The sequence below is a fragment of the Hesperophylax consimilis genome, chromosome 8 (assembly GCF_061612785.1).
Source record: "Hesperophylax consimilis isolate HC1 chromosome 8, BYU_Hcon_1.0, whole genome shotgun sequence".
NCBI classification, from domain to species: Eukaryota; Metazoa; Arthropoda; class Insecta; order Trichoptera; family Limnephilidae; genus Hesperophylax; species Hesperophylax consimilis.
In genome coordinates this window covers 15,705,115-15,726,998 of record NC_142843.1, presented here as the reverse complement: position 1 = coordinate 15,726,998, position 21,884 = coordinate 15,705,115, and the positions used below count along the sequence as shown (strand labels likewise).

General features: G+C 34.0%; 1 protein-coding gene across 1 annotated transcript; it reads right to left on the bottom strand.

Moving 5' to 3' along the window:
• Positions 1-698: 698 nt before the first annotated feature.
• On the bottom strand, positions 699-17,306 carry LOC149421611 (small integral membrane protein 14). The gene is made up of 3 exons (XM_089634455.1): positions 17,133-17,306; positions 7,382-7,672; positions 699-3,323 (listed from the first exon to the last, which is right to left on the bottom strand). Exons 2-3 carry the CDS (start codon positions 7,646-7,648, stop codon positions 3,276-3,278), a joined length of 315 nt encoding a protein of 104 aa, XP_089490581.1. The 5' UTR covers positions 7,649-7,672; positions 17,133-17,306; the 3' UTR covers positions 699-3,275.
• Positions 17,307-21,884: the final 4,578 nt, after the last annotated feature.

The window sequence follows — 21,884 nt, the reverse complement described above, 5'->3', positions numbered from 1 at the left end:
GTCATTTTTTGATGCACTACTGAAAAGTGGGCAGGGATAGTCGATTTGGCTTTGAATAAGTGCATTGTAAAGCAACTTAATGCAAGTAGGGTGAGCATCCCACCGACCCCACCAAATGCCAGTTAATAATCTGATGATATTAAAACTTTTGCACATTTAGTAACTATGAATATGTGAAGACCGTTTAATCCCGTCCTCTCACAGGTCGGTAAGCAATCGACATAAACCGAGTGCTGTAAGACCCTGTGCATATAATGAAGTTTGTTGCAGTAATTTAACGATCTGCAGTGCAGTTAGTGGAATTTCTTTGTGCAGGGTCTTACAGCATTTGTTTTATATCAATTTCTTGAGATTTTGAACTTTAAAGCAGTTTTCATAGGCCTTATACATTATTTTTTTCTGGGCTTATAAAAAGACTTATCTAAAAAATACTCTATTATTTCAAAGGCCAAGATGTATTCTACTCGCAGTATTTAATTAAAGCATCTGAAACATTTCTAGGTGACCAAATTTTCAAACCAAAAACACATGATTTTGCATTACTACGTATGGCATCGCCTTAAAGTGATTCATGTGTAAAGGGTATCCATGGCTTCAGTAAAATATTTGACAGCGGGTGGGATGTTTTTGGATGCTAAGAAGAAAGCTATGTCATCTGCAAACTGAAAGGTTTGTAAAATAAAATGCAAATCTTGTAACCAATGTGATTTATTCAAATTATTAGAAAAAAAGACACTAATTATTTACATAAATGATAATTATATATAATTATGCATAATATCAATCTCAATCTAGTTGGATAAAGTGACCCTGGGCAAGGTAATACATATCCAACCCATAAATAACAGTATTAACTTCAGCCAAGAATATAGCTAAGGATTACTCAATTCCATTTGATCCATTCAACTTTAGGTTTCTATTCTATAGAAAAGCCTGTTTTCACTGATCTAGTTCACAGATTCTATGAAATAGATCAGTGTTATCCTGTCGTTCAATTAGGAATCAGGCACTATTATACTTAAATTTATCATGCATTTGCTTAGCACGTTAGCGGTCACTCAGTTTGATGTTGAAATAGGCTCTTAGCGTTTTATACACCAATTCCAGAAGTTAATAGTGTTAGGACCGGCTCTGGAGTGGTGTTATACACAATGTTATGGATAAAAACAACCTCAGTCTTCAGCAAGTTGATATTTCATAAACAGTAAAACAGCCTTTTGAGAACAATGTTTTAGATGACCTCATCAATATTCAATTGATTCATGCTTTGAAAGAGGTTTTTCCCACAGTTACTCAATTCATATTGTGTTATCGTTATATATAACCTTCCAGATTTACATGATATAATATTTTTAACAAAGGAAAAAGTTTATTGCAATTTGCAAGCCTTTGAAAAGCAAATATAAATACACATATAATAATCACAAAAATGATTGGAAAAATGCAGTAAATTTAGTTTTACAATAAAGTAGTTTGTAACATATTTTATGTTATTAGTTTAATGATGATAAACTTCTTTTTGTGCACTATGACAGAAACTAGATAAGGTGCTTAATTAGATTACCCAAAACCTTTTCAAATATTTATAACACAGCACGGGTGTATTAAGTTATTATATAAATATATCTTAAAAATTGCTCTAATTGTATTATTATATAGAAATATCCATAGAATAAAGAAGAACATAAGAAATGTGGTGTGTTTCGTGATCCAAAAGTCTGTTCATTCTTTGCTTAAATTTCAAGTACAGAAATTCGTTTCAACATCATTATGAAATTTTCATTTCGATCGAATGTAACCAGTGTAATGGTTTGTATTCATTTGCGAACCGAAACGAAAACTTAGCCACCAATTACCGGAAAGGAACGAAGCAACTAAAAGCGGCGTTTTGCGCCATTTGCGGTTGCTTCGTTCCTTTCCCATAAGTTGAGGTTCAGCTCGGCAGTTCGGCTCGCGTATGTATCCGGGCCCTAAGAGAGACAAAGCTTACTAAGTCAGGCAGAGAACCAAAAGGTACTAGGTCAGTGGCGACACCGGTTTCCATACAAATTTACATGGAAGGCATTTCTAGTGTGTATTTATCTATTCAGTGGAAATTACTAAAAAAATATTCAATAAAATTTCTTTTAAAGAATCCCATCAAGTAGGTTTACAAAAGACATATTATGCTTTTTTTACAAATAATATCAAGCAGCAAGTTTCACATGCTTTTGTAATCGTAAAGGACAAACAATAATATAGCTCTATCTAAATCACAAGCATACTAAAGTGTGGTTAGAACTACACTGCCTTACAGTTGCTGTGAGGTTAGAACCACATATTATACAATTGTAGCGTAGTTAAGCCGGGTCTCCTGCACACAAAATGTTTTCAAAACATTGAAACATTGGGGCATGAACATACGCATTTGTGTAAGCATACATAAAATTTTTGCTTGCTTACAACATTACAGTCGTAGTTCGTCCATGATTTATTAATTAAATACTATAAATTCGACTACTTTCAAAATATTTTTTTTTTGATTAATTTAAATTCTTTAAACAAGGAACAACCATCAATGCCGAACCAGTAAAAACTTGTTAAAGACAGCTATGAATCATCAATGATTGAATATTTCCTTTGTACTGATAATAAAAATAATAGTCATCATTTCCATAAAAAAAAAAAATATATATATATAAACAAGCGTCCATTTTAGAAAAATAACCTTCCCTCATGAATAGACTGTTTCGATTCTCCAAGGTATTGATAATAAGTAAGATTGATAATGATAACTTTTGAATTTTTTTTTGGACAAATATATATTTTGGGGGAGGGGGAGACGGAGACCGGAGAGTTGAAATCACAATAATAAAATTGGCAAGTTCTTCCATAGTCCAGAGGCATCACAGAATAGGTTGGCAGATTTAATAAAAGATTTATTTTGATGAAAATATTCTTAGCACTGGTTTATTTTTCACAAAACAAGAGTTGGAATTTATTTACTTTTAAAGCATCTGCCTGACTTTGATCAACTTTAAACAAATTTAAGCTAAGATTCTTAGAAAACATTAAAAGATTTGCGCACAAAATATTACTCACAAGTACTGCTTCATTGAAAATATGACCACATAAGAAAAGTATACAGATATTTTTGAACAGAAAACAATGTATTATAATATTTATTAATGTAAATTGAACTTTGTCTCGATAAAATTAATAATCTGTGTACAACGGCCGTAATGGTTGAAAGTCATAAACTAGCATTGGATGGAAGAAGAAGTGGGCCGATATCTCTAGTTGGTGGCAGGAGGGGGTGGGGGAGGCGGATGTCCACTCGGCCCCTGTAATAAATAATAATAATAATGATTTATTGTCTTTTTTTACATATAGAGATAATGATATCCTCACTGGGATCTCCCGTGCTGAGGATGTCATTTACATATTATAATTTAATTATAAGAAATTAATATTACAACAAAGTAACATATGAATTTAATTATAAACATATATCATGTAGTATAATTTTTTTTTTTTAAATAATTTTAAAATAAGTAAGATAGTGTTTTTTTTTTGTATAGTTCAGTTTAGTAGATTCGGTTTTAGTCTGTGTTTGATATCAGTATATTTTCTATTTCAGATCTCACTATATTAAGTATCCAGCTTTTTATTTGAGATTTAAATGTTATAATGTTGAGGTTTTTGAGTGAGAGTGGTATTTTATTGTAGAGTTTAATACTATGATATAAGAAGCTTTTTTGCCCAAAAGTTGTATTAGTAGTTATTTGTTGGATAAGTTTTTGACCATGAGATCTACTGTTTCTATTGTGCGTGTTTGTTGTTATTTCTTGGGTAATAATATATATATATATATATATAAAATACATTTCTATAAGTAGGTATACATACAATATCTGGCATATCATCATTGCGATTGCAATACCGGCAAGCGCAATGAGGCAAGAGTGAGTTCCACCAAATTTTACACAGGAAGCAAAAACATCACAGTTTTGTATTCCTTGATTTTTTTAGAAATTTTTGTTTTGCGGATATATTATATGAGGGAGTATATCTACTCTACCTATCATCTTTATTCTTGACTGGGATGCTATTGATAATGTTTTTGGGAAAACAATTTTACAAGCTAGCTATCCGAAAGTATTAGCATAATAACCAGACATCTTAGTATTTTAGCTGGCGAGACTACGATGCTTGTGACTGTTCCCATGGAATATAATGCAAAAAGGCATTAAAAATGTTGGACTATGTTCTCAGGACAGGTGAGGCCAGTGAGAGAGACTTTTGACCTTTCCAGAACTATCGCCTTGTATCGTAGTAGGAGGTATGGATTCATACGCCCGTCATTCCTGGACACACTGACCCCCAGATTTCTACCCACCCCTCATACCCTTTTCCTTTCCAGAACTATCGCCTTGTACCATAGTGGGAGGTTTGGATTCATACGCCCGTCATTCCTGGACACACTGACCCCCAGATTTCTACCCACCCCTCATACCCTTTTCCTTTCCAGAACTATCGCCTTGTACCGTAGTGGGAGGTTTGGATTCATACGCCCGTCATTCCTGGACACACTGACCCCCAGATTTCTACCCACCTCTCATACCCTTTTCCTTTCCAGAACTATCGCCTTGTACCGTAGTGGGAGGTTTGGATTCATACGCCCGTCATTCCTGGACACACTGACCCCCAGATTTCTACCCACCCCTCATACCCTTTTCCTTTCCAGAACTATCGCCTTGTACCGTAGTGGGAGGTTTGGATTCATACGCCCGTCATTCCTGGACACACTGACCCCCAGATTTCTACCCACCCCTCATACCCTTTTCCTTCCCAGAACTTAGTCTCCTTAAAAAAACCCTTCACGTAAAAAGTATATTCCTCCATGCATCAGAAGTCAGGTTGAATATTACGTACATAATTTAGTCTTAAGTGTATTGGAGTCAAATTCAATCATCTGGGCCGCACACGAAATAACATACATTTTGTGCGTTGAAAGAGTCCACAAGCAATTTTTAAGATTGTTATTTTTGCGTCTTTTCTGATATTACTCCTGGCTATATTCATCTATTTATATCTTGAGCGTGACCAATTACCACTTCTTACAGACACTTACAGAGGTATTGTTCTGATAATATATCTTTATCTTTTACTAAATGGATCAAACAAAGAGATTCCAGCTAATTTTTTTTTTCTTTGTTCCAGAGTTTCTTTCTCGATGACCTCCTTTACTGTAGAGCCAGCTGCACCAATTTGTTCATGGACTCACCCGTGGGGAGAGCCACATACTTCCTAAATGCAGTTGGTCAAAAGATAAATACATTTTTTATGTCCTATAATCAGAGATGTGCTTTATTTCAAATAAATCCATTTCAAATGGAAATGCAAAATGGGTATTTTCCATTTTGCATTTTAAATGCTTTTCTCAATGCATTTTCCATTTTAAATGCTTTTTTGCAACATTCTTCCTACTATCTCCACTCATCTTTTTTTCATAAGCCCCAAATATCAGTCGGTCCTCAAGCTCGCTATGAGAGATAATTTACATTTGTCAAGTTGCTCCCTGGTAGGAGCCCTGGCAATCGAGTGATACCATTACAAAAAATACTGATTCAAATACTGAACATGGGGCATGACGCTGTAATATTAAATGTTAGATAGCAGTTTCTATGTTTTTACGTTGGCTACATTAGTCCCGCACAAATTTTTTGTGGTTTCATAATCTGTAGTCGTGGTGTTTTTGGATTTACCATCATGTAATATGTTTGTTCTACATTGATGTCCATTATTAAATGACAAAATTGTTTAAAAATTCTATAATTATTTTAATTGTTTGAACTGAGACACCATTTTGCATTTTCAGTGCATTTTGAAAATAAGTATTTTGCATTTTGCATTTGAAATGCTTTTCTAAAAACCATTTTGCATTTTGCATTTTCAAATGGATAAGTTTTGACCCATTTCCATTTTGCATTTCAAATGGTTTTGGGTACCCATTTTGCACATCTCTGCCTATAATGCACTTGCAAGGTTTTTTGCATTGCAAATACATCGTTTAAACGGTACAATTACAACGATTTATACCCTAAATCTGTAATTTTATAAAAAAAATTGTAAAAGTTAAAATGAATGAATAAATAAAATTCATTGATATGGTCACCATTTTAATATAATACTTACTCCAAACTCGTCAATGTTTTTTTAAATGTATACGTACCATCAGAAGTGACAAATTATGATTTTTTTTTACTGATAACAGTGACATTAATTAGCAGCAGTGAATTATTTCGGACTGTTACATATTTTCATAATTTATAGTTATGATTATTAAGTAAAATGTACATACATACCTACAACATATTTTTTGTTATATTTTTTTGATGTTCCTTTCATTGCATTTTACATTCTTGCATTCGTTTTTACTTCTTTTCTAAACTATACAAAATGTAATTATTTTATGTAAATTAATACACGAGGGAGCACTTTTTATTCTGGATTCTAATTTCTAACACGCAAGCTGTCCGGAAGTATTAATAGACTATGCGTACTTAAATAGATCACCTCTGGCCGACTAGGAATAATGCTTGCGCACTGTACATAATGCTCTATTAATCACTTAATCCATAAAAATTCTGCAATTACTGCAGCTGTGAAGGTCAAGCCATTATTGAAAGATTAAAATGTGACTAAAATAACTTTTACACCCAGGCGTAAGCACAGAATATTATTTTGTGTAACACTACGGGAATTATATATTATGTACCTGTGATTCCCTGTTTAGCAAATGCTCTTTCCCTTTTCCAAAGAACAGAGAAATCAGAAAAAGATTAGGTCACATCTAGGAAGATGCGACTGAATCTTTTCCAAAGAACAGAGAAATCAGATAAAGATTAGGTCACATCTAGGAAGATGCGACTGAATCTTTTCCAAAGAACAGAGAAATCAGAAAAAGATTAGGTCACATCTAGGAAGATGCGACTGAATCTTTTTCCGATTTTTCTGCTTCAAATTTTCGTTTGGAAGTCGAAATATTGCCTACAATGATTAAACATTACAATTTGAGGTCATACTCATTAAGTTATTCTGAAAATAAAAAATATATTAATTATTGTTTCAGGGCTAAATTCACATATTGACAAATCAATTTCTCATACCTGATGTTTACACTTTTAAATTTTTAGTTTTTCTACGTGTACCATCTATCAATAAATTTACAAACCCCCAGCCAACCACATCACGTCCATGAAACCCTTTTGGACCCGAAGTCGAAACTGTGCTTCTACCACGACACTCCCCTGAAGAGTCATAGTTAACTCAGTGGCAGACTTTGGATGTGAAAAACAAACACCTTGTTATACCATCTATAATTTGTTTTCATTTTTACCTGACTATCAAAAGGTTTTTCATCCAGAGCACTAGTCTCCGTGCGCCGGGGCCTGAAGGCAAACAGCATCATGCCCAGGAACATGATGATGCTCATGAGGATGAAGTTGTCGGCCGTTTGAGTGGGGGCCCCGAGCCCCGGCAGCTCCTCCAGACACTCGGAGTTGGTGCAGTAGGCCTGGCCCTGACGGAGCAGCGACAGCAAGCGGCGCATGGCCAGCTCGTGGTTCCAGATGCATTCGCACGGATCCAACCCCTCGTCTGACATGATGGAAGCTACTAATTACTCCTCCTGACAAAAAGGAAAATTATAACACTATTACTTTTTCTTCTAACACAGCAAACTTATTTTGTTTGTCAATAATAATCACTTATAAGTTTTAAGTAAACCCCGTGGTTTAATCCAAGAGATTATTATTACTTTTTGTGCAAGATTAGCCTGGGGTCGACAAGAAACTTCCAATAAATATAAAAATATTTTCGTAACAGCCAACACGTAGACCAGTGATGCACAACCGGCGGCCCACTTGGCTAAATAAAAATCAACAGCATTATTTTACTAGTAGTAGTCATTCATTAGTAAATAAATATTGTAAATCCCATCCTGATGTGAAGCGCCATAATGATGACTTTGGGTACACTATTTTCAAAAAGAAAATATAATCAACATGTAAAAAATTAAGTTTTTTTTTTACCACAATACAATACAATACAATACAATACAATACATACATTTATTTTAAAATGTCTTTTAAAACTTTTTTTTTCTGGTTTGAGTGAAGATTGAACCTTCATACCCAGGGAACTGAACTCAACTGCGTTAACAATTTCGCCAAACGCAGATCGGGTAGAACAGATAATTATTTCGTATTTGTAATGTCATCCGATTTAAAAAAAAAAAATGTGTATGTCCACGTGTGTACGTGATTGGCACCAAAAGTTGGTAGAATGCATTGTCACAGACAACGAGCCTATCTGCCAAGTTTCTGCTTGATCGGATGTCGGTAAATGGTTTAACTTCCGCTTCCAAGATTTGCATTATTTGATTCCCGAAAATAAAAGTGAAATTCAAATGGATGTATTTAAAAAGATATTTTATTTTCCTACTAGTTAGTTCATACTTGTGTCGACTTCAGGGCAAAAATTAAAATAATAAATTAAAAACTTTTTTCAAAGGGCTTAATCAAAATAATTGACTGGAGATCTTTCTTTTCCTGTTTTGGTCAAAACGTTTAAGTTACAATTCAGTTTCAGTGCTTGGTTCAATTTTGGTTATAACTACAACACTGTAGTCTGTTCTGTTCAGATTGAAACACAACACAATAGTCTGATCTGTTCAGATTGAAACACAACACAATAGTCTGATCTGTTCAGATTGAAACTCAACACAATAGTCTGATCTGTTCAGATTGAAACTCAACAGAGTAGTCTTTTCTGTTCAGATTGAAACTCAACACAATAGTCTGTTCTGTTGAGGTTTAAATTCAACACAATACTCTGTTCTGCTCAGATTGAAACTCAACACAATAGTTTGTTCTGTTCAGATTGAAAATCAACACAATAGTCTGTTCTGTTCAGATTGAATCTCAACACAATAGTATTTTCAGATGTAAATTCAACAAAATAGTCTGTTCTGTTCAGATTGAAACTCAACACAATAGTATGTTCTGTTCAAATTGAAACTCAACACAATAGTATGTTCTGTTCAGATTGAAACTCAACACAATAGTCAGAGGCGGATTAACTGTTGAGAGCGCCCTAGGCAAGCACCTCATCGGCGCCCCTCTAGCGACCACATATTATAAATTTTAACAAGTACCTAATTTGTAGCCGAATTTGTAGTTAGGTGGGTTTTACGTGAAAATAAAAATTTCGTGGGAGGGGGGGGGTGGCTAGAGAATTTCAAGAAAATAAAATTTGTCCCGAAAAAAAAAATTCATGGGGGGGGGGGGGGGTGGCTAGAGAATTGTTTCTGTTGTCTCGTTCTGAGTAGCCTAAATGGCGATATATCGCCCTCGTTGGCAACACTGTTAGTGACATACTACCACTATTTTGAACTTCTTCGGTGTTCAAATTGACCAAATTGCTTAAAAACGAAAATTTGGTATAAAAATTGCTGTACGCTTCTCGTCTCTTTTGAAGTTCAACGACAAGTCTGTCTATAATTACTAAATATACTGTCACTCTAAATGTTTCCCGACCAGATAATGAAAAAGTAATATCTTCGGCAGATTCATCTGCTGTGAGTTTTCTCTTCCGTATCCTCTTGATGTCCTTTTCATATTCTCTGACTAATACGAATTCTAAGGCTTGCTCATCATATTTATTAAAATTTTCCCTTTCTGAAGAAATTATTAGAATCAGACTGTCATACATTTGAATAACTGTACAAATATCAATATCAACGGACTGTAATTTTTTATTGGTTTTATTCATGTGAACTAAAATAAAACCCCAAAACACGATCATGAAAGCAGTTTCTAGTCGTTCTAATTTCAATCTTATGCCTTTAGCTTCACATACAACAGAACGTTTTTGCTCTGTATTGCTCTCGATAGCAATTAAAGCATTGCAAATTTCTGGAAATGACTCTTTCAAACTTTTGCAAGCATCTGCTCGAGCTGACCAGCGTGTGTCAGATGGATTTTTGACAGTAGTTTTATTTTTTTTATCATTACCTAGGATTATTTGTGCTTGTAGAGTTTGCCATCTTTGAGTTGAAGCTGTAAAAAATGTGTAGATTTCTTGAAGGAGACCAAAGAACCAACAAGCTTCTTGAGCGCATTCAGCGGCACATTCACCCACTAGGTTAAGCGAATGTGCAGAGCAGGGTATATATTCTGCTAGGGGACATAGTTCTTTTATTTTGGCCTGTAATCCATTGTAAATGCCTGACAAATTTGCGGCATTATCATACGACTGGCCTCTACAGTCTAATATATTAATTTCAATCATGTCCAATGTTTTAATAATAGCATTTGCTATGTCTTGTGATTTGTGACCGACATTTGCGATAAACTTAAGAAAACGTTCAACGGGCGTACCGTCGGTTTGAATGTATCGGATCACGAAAGTTAATTGGTCAATGTGGGAAATATCTGGTGTTGAATCCAATATTATTGAATAATATTTTGATATCTTGATTTCATGTTTTATTTGTGTTAATATTTTGTTTGCCATCAATTCAATAAATTCGTCACACATTGTAGAACTTAAGTAATTGGTATATCCCTTTCCCTTGCCGCCATATTGAGCAATATGTTTACTTAAAAACGGATCAAACTCCGCTATGAGTTCCAGCGTCATTAAGTAATTTCCGTTATGAAGAGAGCCAAGTTTTTCGTCATGTCCTCTAAAAGGTAAACCACGCGATGCTAAAGATTTTACAGTGGCAACCACTCGTTTTAAAACTTCACGCCAATAAGTCATCTCTTCTAGAAATTGAGTGGCGAGCTCATGATCGACACGACCGTCAATGTTAGATCTACGTTGCAAGCTCAAAATACATGTTTTATGTTCACATGAGTTTTCGTGGCTTTCTAATCTATTCGATGCGTTCTTCCAATCATTAAAACCAACATCTTGTTTTCCAAAACTAGTTCCACCACCGAATAATAAACAAGGTCCACAATAAACTTTACCTGTGCTTGGAGAGTAAATAAGCCATTTCCTTGGAAGTTTTTCTCTATTTAACAACTTTCTTTCAAACATTGTTTTTGTTAAAAAACGTGAGATTTTATCTTCATATATTCTCTTACTCAATGAAAAATCTGCATTTTGATTTTGATTAAATCCATTAATTGCAATGTATTCTTGTGTTTCGTTATTGATATCCCACTTGACTGGGTCACATCCCACGATAAACAGTCTATTTTGCGACTGCCTCACAACTTCTACGGCTGACGGAGTAGGCAGCATGGACAAATCGTGTTGTTTAGAACTAGTAGGAATTTCACATTGAATAGACTCGGTAGAAGACGCACTGTGAATTGCGTTAGAAAATTCCGAATCATCACTTTTTAATTTAGAAAAAAATGTCTCAGTATGTTTCGTATGCTTTATAATATTTTGATTTTTTTCTTCTTTTTCCTTAGCCTTCCTTTTATAAGCTGCACCACTAGGTTTCTTCTTCAATTCACTCATTATTTGGGTAATGAACTAAAACGCAATGTACTAATTAATTCACACAAATACCGCTGCGAGTACGTAATCAATAGAAGCGCGCGTAACCGGCGACATCCAAGCTGAAAGTGATGAGTGTGACTGTCACCCCGTCATCCGTTCGGAAGTCCGGTGCCGGCCGCTTAGCCCCTGCCCCCGCTGCGCCCTTTGCCCTGCAATCTAGCAACGCCCGCGAACGAATCCACGAGCGAGCGGTCTTCTATTAAAAAATCATGCGATGGAGGCATGGAGGAATAATCAAGAAGGCGAGTATGCTTTGGAAGCTCTGCATCTCTACAGAAGTAAATAATCTTTTATATTGTGTAAGCAGGTGCATACTAACTTACAAAATTAAGTTTATATATATATTTTTTTTTAATTCTAGGGGCGCCTGCCGGCGCCCCTTTGTAACTGGCGCCCCTAGGCACGTGCCTACTTTGCCTTAGGGTTAATCCGCCACTGACAATAGTATGTTCTGTTCAAATTGAAACTCCACACAATAGTTTGTTCTGTTCTGATTGAAACTTGACGCAATATTAGTTTAGGTTTCTGCCGAAAATAATTAAGGTTATTCGGTCGGTTAAACCCATTGGCCACAGTCGTATAAAAGTTAATGCCAATAAAAACAGCATATACAATTTTTTTTTTAATCAAGAGTAAATGTTAAGTACATTGATTTCAGATAACTGTAAAGTATTGACATATTTCATGGAACCAGTATAAACCAGTGGCGGTTTGTGGGGTTTCAAAATAGGGGAGATACAAACATATATTCATTAGTATTACGTATTATTGTTAGCGGAAGATCAAATCATTGCAATGATATTTCATGGCATCAAAATAATTGATGATCATAACATTATATACCTAATATCAATAATATTTCTTTCTTTAACACGGTCTTGCATTTTAACTTTTCAAATAATCACCACTGCAAAAGTATAACCAACAAACTAATAATGTGCATAAAAATATTAAATACAAACAAGTTAATTACCAACATCTTGCACGTATCGAACACGGTCTTGCATTTTAACTTTTCAAATATTCACCACTGCAAAAATATATATATATATATTTTTTTTATATATTAACTCCACACAGGAGGCCCTGAAGAAAATAATTTCCCTCAGGGCCTATGTCATCTTTGGGGATGCTGTGTGGAGGGTCTTTTTGTGGAGAGGAAGGAGTGAACATGGGTCTTGAAGAGTCCCATGTTGTAGGAGGGAGGGAACACAGAGGCCGGCAGTTCGTTCCACAGCCGAGCTGTTGTACTTAAGAACGAATCGTAGAAGCGACCCATTCTCATGTGACAAATGTCAACTGTGTACAAATGTTGGGCGCGCGTTTGGCGTGTATCCCGACTACGCACCGGTGCCGAAGGGATCAATGACGCTAGTTCCTCAGAGCATCTTCCATTGTAATACCGATAGAACAAGGACAGCATACCTACCTGACGCCTGTGCTCTAAAGATTGCAGTCCGTTTGTTAAGATTGGGGAATCTATCAAACGGACCGCCCGTTTCTGCGAGGAAGAGGTGAAACCGTCAGCAACCGCCTGAATCGACCTATCCCTTAAAAAGTCAGCAATCCACGTACACAGGGATGCGGGAAGTCCGTAAGAAGGCAATTTGTTGACAAGTCTTCGGTGCCAGACCCGGTCAAAGGCCTTGGATATGTCTAGTGCGACCGTTTGGGTCTCACCGTGACGTTCCAGGCACCGCCCCCAAACATGCGACACATACGCGAGAAGATCACTGCACGAGCGGTTCCGCCGGAATCCGTATTGACGGTCGTTGATAATTTTGTTCTTCTCGAGGTATGTGAGCAGTTTGTCGTTGATCACACGTTCCATCACTTTGGACAGAACTGATGTGATCGCTATGGGGCGGTAGTTGGCCGGGTTGGAGCGGTCACCTTTCTTGGGAATAGGGTGAATTACCGCTTTTTTCCAACCAGAGGGCACAGTGCCACACTTCAGGGACATTTTGAAGAGCTTTGTCAAAACTGGAACTATTTCCGCAGCACACCTCTGCAATACCATGGCAGGTATTCCATCAGGTTCACTAGCTTTGTTAACATCGAGCCCCCGTATAACGTGGAGTACATCCCGATGCCCGATCCTCAGCTTTTTCATATAGAAGCCGCAGTGAGGAACCGACGGCGGAACAGCACCTCCGTTGTCGAGGGTCGAGTTTTCCGCAAACATTTTCCCTAATAGGTTAGCCTTTTCGGTGGCGGTGTTTGCTAGTGAGCCGTCAGGTCTGGTAAGAGGAATATAACCTAAATCAAACTAATAATGTGCATCAAACTACTAAATACGAACAAGTTAATTACCAACGTACAACTATAATAATAATGTGAATTAAAGTATTAAATACGAACAAGTTAATTATCAACAACAAACTATAATAATAATGTGAATTAAACTATTAAATACGAACAAGTTAATTATCAACATTTTTTTATTTATTATTGAATTTTTTTTTATATACATACATGGATAGTTACATAAAATATTGAAAAATGTATAAAAAATATTGTACTAAATGTACATAATTAAAAAAAAAATCCCACGAAGGCGAAGCCTGAGTGTGGGTATTATAAGTATTTTTATCTTATTTCAATAAATTACGAACAAGTTAACTACTCACGCAAAATATAATAATACTTACCTAATATGCATTAAACTATTAAACATTTAAGCTCTAATTAATAAACATGTTTTAAATTTTAAACACTGATAAACAACCATTTACCATACATGGTTGTTTATCAGTTGTGTTAAATTTAAAACACGTTTACAAGTTAATTACTCTACACTCAAAAAAAGATCAACCGTTAACTGAAAATAATTCGCTATACATTAAAAATAGCCATACCTACATCGTCCGAACTGCCGCATATCACAAAACCAATCGTAAATGATCGGTGTTACTTCGGAACTGTTTGTTATTTGAGGTGCACCTCCAGCTAGACAACACATGACCATATCGGATGCCGTTCATTTCAATCACATGTCAATTCCCCACCCCCCTCCTACATAATATCAGCAGCTTTCTGAGGCGGGCCCTAAGCCTGTCTCCTGATGTAATATTGTACCTACTGGCGCTACTGCTAAACAAGAGTGTTTGGTAGCTAGTAGCTTGGCACACGGGAATCTGCATGAGGCGCACTGATAGATAATATATTACTACGATGAGTTACATATTATAAAGACAACTAGTCCTAGTGAAATTCGAAAAAATAAATGGGTAATATTTAAATTGTAGTAACTTAAGCTCCTTTTTATTATATTTTGGAAGTATTTTTCTCCTTCATCCACTATTTTTTAAGGGGAAGCACAGTCTCACCTGCCTCAATATACAAATCACCACTGGTATAAACATAAACAAAACAAACCAAATATTATATACATATTTCAGATTAAAATTTATGGAACGATTGGAGATTGGTGCTTTAATGGTATACTCCCTGCCTCAAGATAATGAACAGATAAAAAAAAATTAAGTTTCATGAATATGGCGATGTAGAAAATACTAAAATATAATTACAATAAAAATGGGATTAGGTACAAGGCTGCCTGTTTGGTTGTCATTATCAAATAGTTTTCTATTTTATCATATAATTTAAAAAATTATTTAATTTGTGAAATTCCATAATTATTTTTATTCTTATGTACATTTGGGAAAAAACAATTCAGTGTTTCGAATAAAACTTATACCTAATCTAGATAGGAAATGCAGCATTATAAAGAGTACAATGAAATAACAAATTGGTATGAAGTTTTAGGAAAGTAACGCTAGTCGTAATAAACTTGTTAAAAAATACATCAATAATGGCTGGGAAAATAAGAAAAATTTATACAAATTCTTCAAACTGATTTCGCAAAGATACTCCTCACCTTTTTTAATACGTATTAACTATTTGTGTGCCGCCACTAAACTTACCAGATATAGTGTTTATCTTAATATACAAAAATCTCATGTCACTGTGTCGTACACGCTAATCTTTGAAACCGCCCTAAAGATTTCAATCAAATTTTGTGAATGTTTTGGTTGCGCTGTTGTCGAGTCCTAAAATTTTATAACAATTTTTTTTTTTTGATTTCTCATCCAAAAATACATACAATCACAAATTTTAACTTCCCTACATAGAATGCGGTCTATGGCAGGACAACGTCTATATTTATAAAAATAATAATCTACCATAAGTAATTTCTCCACAATAGCTAGTTATATTCAGAGAAATTATTTTTGAAAAATCCGGATGAAGTTGGCACCCAAGAGGTTAATAGTACAACTTTTTATTCAAGACCAAAAGTTTCGTTCATAGAGTTGGCACTTTTCATCTTTGTAATTCATCAATTTATCAAGTCTTTTGGGGCATTTCATAAAAGAGAAAATGAAGATTGGTTGCCAGCTATATTTAGACTACTACAAAAAAATTAATTAACAAAAGGTCACAATTTGAATCCAACTTCCTGCCATAGACATAATTTGATGTGGATACATAAATTTATTTATCAACTTTTATAAACCGTAATGAATAGAGATATAATTTGAGATTTTAATAATAGTATGAATCGAGTTAAAAATTAAAAACAAATGGAATACTTTTTCATACGCAACATATGGCAACACATCATTTTGCAAGTTTTTATTTGAAATTCTAAATGTGTATGCTTACTTTTGCAGGACAAGGAAAATAATACCTACTTGTTTGATGAGCATTAAATCAAAGTTTAAATCTGCAAATCTTTTATCAAGTGCGAGCTTGTGGTATATCAAGTGCGAGCTTGTGGTATACCAACTACGAGCGGTCTTTTTAAGAAAAATAATGTGGGTACGTAGATTTTGAATAATTAGGTATACTGTTTCTCCGTGGCCTTGATATTATCAATCTTCAGATGATGTTGAACTTAATGGCACCATTTGAGGTATTGCGGAGTGTAACTGATAACATTTCCTTATCAGTATTACCACGGTACATAGAATATATATAAGCATTACCGAATGCATTTCAGCTTATTCTTGATTTAAACTAATGATTTGTGTTCTCATATACCAAGTATTAGATTATAGCATGATGAAATACCTATATACTAGTAGGCCATGAAGAATGCAAAACTTGTCGAAATTATTTTTGCTTATCTAATTATTCTTCTATGAACTAAGTCACACAATACTAGTTACCTTGTATTAAAATTATTTCTATTAATAATCGGAACCGCCCTTTTCTAAATTTTGCAATGCCATATGCGATAAATGTTCAAATAATTCCATGATTAAAAAACCACTGAATAGCAATAAATGAGACCATCTTGCGTACTTGCCTTTTAAAGTATTTTATGTAAAGAATGCAATATAACCTTTTTACCGTTTAATATACTGGACTATTGCGGTCTCGCATGAGTACGTGGTAAGAAATGAATAATTGCCATTACAGCAGTTATGATTAGTGCAAGCGTCATAATAACTAGGATAATAATAAGAAACACGGAAATGTCAAACAGATATGAAAACAAAATCAGGTGTTTTATATTTTCCAAAACATTACCAATTAATCTACACTGAAAAAGACGTACGAACCTTCAAAAACTCGAGTCCAGTTGCTTTAATTTCTTGCACTTTATTATTTAACCAGAGGAAATTTTTAGAAAAATAAAAATACTATGACATCAACAAAGCACCCATAAGTTGACAAATAATATTATTTTGCAGTTGTGGAACTGATCGACCCGAAGCTGACAGCGAGTGCTTGTTTGTTCCTCATTGGCTGAAGATCGTCCAGTCGTGTTTTCTCTCCATTGCAGTACGGAAACGCGGCAATTCAATTCCAGTGTTTGCGTTACATAAAATATTATTATACATACATCATTATAAAATTGTGTTTTTTCAGATACTTGATAAGAAGGTACCTACCTAGTTTCATAATGCTTATTTTAACCTTTTTATAATCCATTTTGTCCTATGTCTAGCTACCCCTTTTAGGATGTCCTCGGCCAAAATTGACGGTTTCAAAAGATGGAGAAAGGGAAGGCAATAATGTTAGAAAATTGGAGTCGAGTTCAGACTTAAAAGTGTTGGAAACTGACATAAGATAGTTCATGGAAAGATATATACATTGTTTACACAGCCAAAGGAGGTTGCTGTATAAACTTAAAATTTCTCATCGAATTTCGAAATATTTCCAAGGTATTTTAAATGTGTTATATATTTCAGCAGTCCAGAATTCCTGCTTCTAGGGGCCCCTAGCAACCAAAATACCCAAATTCCTGTGTCAAGACGTGCAGCTTTACAATTATAGTAAATAAAAAATACATATGAACTTAACACAAAATTAAAAATATAAACTTACAAAATGATTACCTACAGAAATAAACATTATAGTTTTTTCGATTAAAACTACAGTTGGGCAGTACATTTATAGTTGGCAACAATAATATTCTAATATTTTATGATAAACTAAATATATGTTACAAAGTACCCGTGGTGGCTTATTAGCGATAATCAAAGGGTGACCATACTGAGGGATAACTTGAAAAATTATTAACAAAAAAAAAATTATAAGTAAATAAAAATGGGTAAATAATAGTAAGAAAATAATAATAAGTGAATTGAGTAAATAATCATAAGTTCATTAAGTAGATAATATTAAGTAAATAATAATAAGATAATCAAAATAAGATTAAGGCGAAACATTACGCTATACGAATAATGGCTTGGCCTATTTCAGCATATCGCTCGCCATACACTAGCAATGGTAATGTATGGCGAGCGATATGCTGTAATAGACCAGGCCACTAAAATATAGCGCGCTTATAGCGTGGTCTGTCACAGGTTTAATGAATAAAGTACATAATAGTAAAGAAATAATGATAATATCGAATATAGGTTTTCCACGCTGATTTATGACTTAAGCGACAACATCCAAACTTCCAAAATCACCACCCTTAGATAAAATTCATATTTTTTACCATTTTTTTTGGAAAATTTTAAACTTCTTACATGTATATTTTTGTTAATATTTTAGTATATTATACAGCAACTGCGCTTTATATGAAAAAGTACTTTGTCCAAACTTGTTACACCACCTTGAGATTTTCAAAAAATTTGTTTTTTTCGGTTAGATATATAGTTTATACCAGAATATTTCAAACGTTTAACTCTTATATCTATTATCTTTGGTTTAACCATTTAAAATATGAAATTATTTCCGAAGTTATAGCATTTAGAAGTGAGCGCGACAGAGTCGGCCCAAAACACAAAAGTCTAAAGAGGCCAGGAAATTGAAAAGAGCTGCTCAAAAGGCGTCCAACTTTTTTTTACTTTTTGATATAGTGGCATACGAGCTCCGAGCCAAAAAGGCCCATTTCTCTTTCATCGTGAGTTTAAACTGTGGTTGTTGGAAAATAAGATTTGGTTTTTGTGAAACTTTGTTGCAATGGTACATGGTTGCAGTTAGGGGGGTAATTTACGTAGGATTTGTTTCGGTTTTTTTAAATTTAGTTTGGGCATTTACGTCGTAGGTACTGCGCGAGACAATTGATCGACGTGTTTTTATGGGTTGTAATGCCTGAATAAAAAGATTCCGCGAGACTTATGATGTCGTCTTTAAAGAGAGGGACTTCAGAGTCACGGTGGAGCTGGGAAAACCTCATCCACTTGGGGGCTCCCAGGACTGTGCGAATGGCTTTATTTTGGAACGTTTGTAGTCCATTTAATTGGGTTTTTGAATCGTGCGCCCAGATTGGGCTTGCGTAGGTTAATTTTGGTCTTATCGTGGATTTGTATATAAAAAGTTTATTTCTTGTTTCTTTTGCATATCATGGGGTAAAGGGCTGCAAGGGTTTTATTGGCTGAGCTTAATGTTTCAGTGATATGCTTTACCCAGGTTAATTTACTGTCAAGGGTAATTCCGAGGTATTTTATGTTTTTTGCCAACGGACATTTTCACCGAATAGGCAGGTGGGTATTGAGTGGTCTTTTAGGGCGTCTACGGGAGAAAACACAATATAGGCGCTTTTGGGGAGATTTATACTAATTCGCCATTTTTTGAAAAATGTTTATAGTTCTGAGGCGTGGGCTTGGACGTGTCGTGCTGTTATTTCGGTTGCAGGTTATTTCGCTTACTGAATTCGACATGACTTGGTATACAAGATATCTCAAGATGTACTAGACTGATTTTGTTGAAATTTACAACACATATTCTTAATAATACTACATAAGATGCCACTCTCACAAGTTATGAATTTTTTAAACTTAAAATTTCGATACAAATCAGATTTTTATGACAGCTGACATTTCTATTAAAAAATCCCTCGACATAATCTTTCTAAACATTAAATTTAATTTTTTATTTTTCAGACGAAAAAAAAAAATAATATGATTTTCAAAAGAGGGTCTCACTTGATGACTCATTTCTCCGTTATTTGAAAATATTTTTTATTAATTATTATTTAAATTTATTCATAAAACTATTATGTATATGTGTAAAATAAAAACTATTTTGTAAATTTAATAGCTGCGTCAAAATTTTATTTTATTTTTATACCTATTTTTCCGAGCGCCTACTTGTTGTGATCTTTGGCAGTAACAATGGTGTTGAAAAATTCACAGAAAGTCTTTATTATTTTCACAGTATCTATTTATATACATATGATAACAATTGGATAATTTCCATGGCGCAGTTTTTGTGTAAAAATTACCTCTAGGGCGAAATCTATAGTGGAGTGGCAGAGTTTGAACTAAGTTGATTTTTTCGACTTTGAAAATCCCACAATGAAGAACATTCATTCAGATCAAACATAATTAAAGGAAATGAAAAGTTACAAAAAAATCTTCAAATAAATGTAATAATTTATAAAATAATTAATAATTACTTTCCCGAAAACTCCATCTGTAGGTAAAGAGTGCCAAGTTATTATTATAATTTATATGTTTGCGTTTTATATTTATGACATATTATTTGGGGATGCTGTGTGGAGGGAAGCTGGGTTGTGTTCAATATAATTAGGTACATCGGTTTTAGGTTTGGTTAATCGCTGGGTTGTCTTTTATTTGATTTATTTTATGGGTGAGCCAAAATTGTTCGTACATTAGGATGAACTATTTTTTGTCAAGATCTGTTCCTCAGAAGTCATAATCTTACGCAAGTTTATAAGCTAGTTTTAAAGCTTCGGATTCAATAGTACCTTTGGCTCTTTACCGTGAAGGTACCAGATAAGGTAATTCGTTCGACAAAGGCATACAAATACAATATTGTACCGATGATTCAATCCAATATTGTATTTGTATGCCTTTCTTGAAATAATTGAGTTTTTTCACGGACAAAACTGTTTATTCATATTCATATTGCGATTGTACGGGCGCAAACAAATAATGTATAGCAATACCAGGCAAAACGCGTTTTTTAATAAAATACATTAATGAACAAAAAAAAAATATAAAACACGCAACACGCACAAACACATATATCATTATAAATGCCGATTTACATTCTCTTTTGATATTTTTCTTTTAGTGTTATAATTATATTTTAATTTTTAATCTTTATTTTTTATTTTAAATTTATCTTTATTTTAATGTTGTTTTTCTTTTATTTTCTTTTAAATGTATAAATTCTTAAATTATAAAATGGGGGCCTCAGCACGGGTAAACAACCCAGTGAGGCCAACATTTTAAATTGAAATATGAAATATTGTAAAAAAAAATGTATCAACAATAAAAAAAAAAAAAAAAAAAAAAAAACGCCATCTATGAACACGTAGAATATAACGAGCGTCGCGTTTAACCTAAGAGCAACGGCTGCACGGGCTTTTTCATACAAAACTTACATTTAGATTGGATGCCAAAACACCGAACAAAAGTTATAGCAAATATCTAGTACGGATATGTGCAACTTTATTAATTTTTGTTTTAAATAATTAAATAAAGGCTAATAAAAAAACAATTTTTCTTGATTTTAGAGGCAATTTGTTAATTGTTAATTTGGTACGTTAATAATATTTATAACAAAAATCTCTTTTATATGACGAAATAAATAATAATAATAATAATAATAATGATTTATTGTCTTCTTTTCTTAGTAACATATAGAAATAATGATATCCTCACTGGGATCTCCCGTGCTGAGGATTTCATTTACATATTATAAGAAATTAATAAGGGATTAAAAAAATCATTTTAATGGTACTAAATTTACATTACAAACGACCAATTTACGTTGGACCACAAATTTTTCCTACATAAATTAAAATTTCTACCGAAAATGGCCATTTTTACCATGTTTCTTTTTCATATTTCTTTATATACTTGTTAGATAAGTTTTTTAGTAACTAA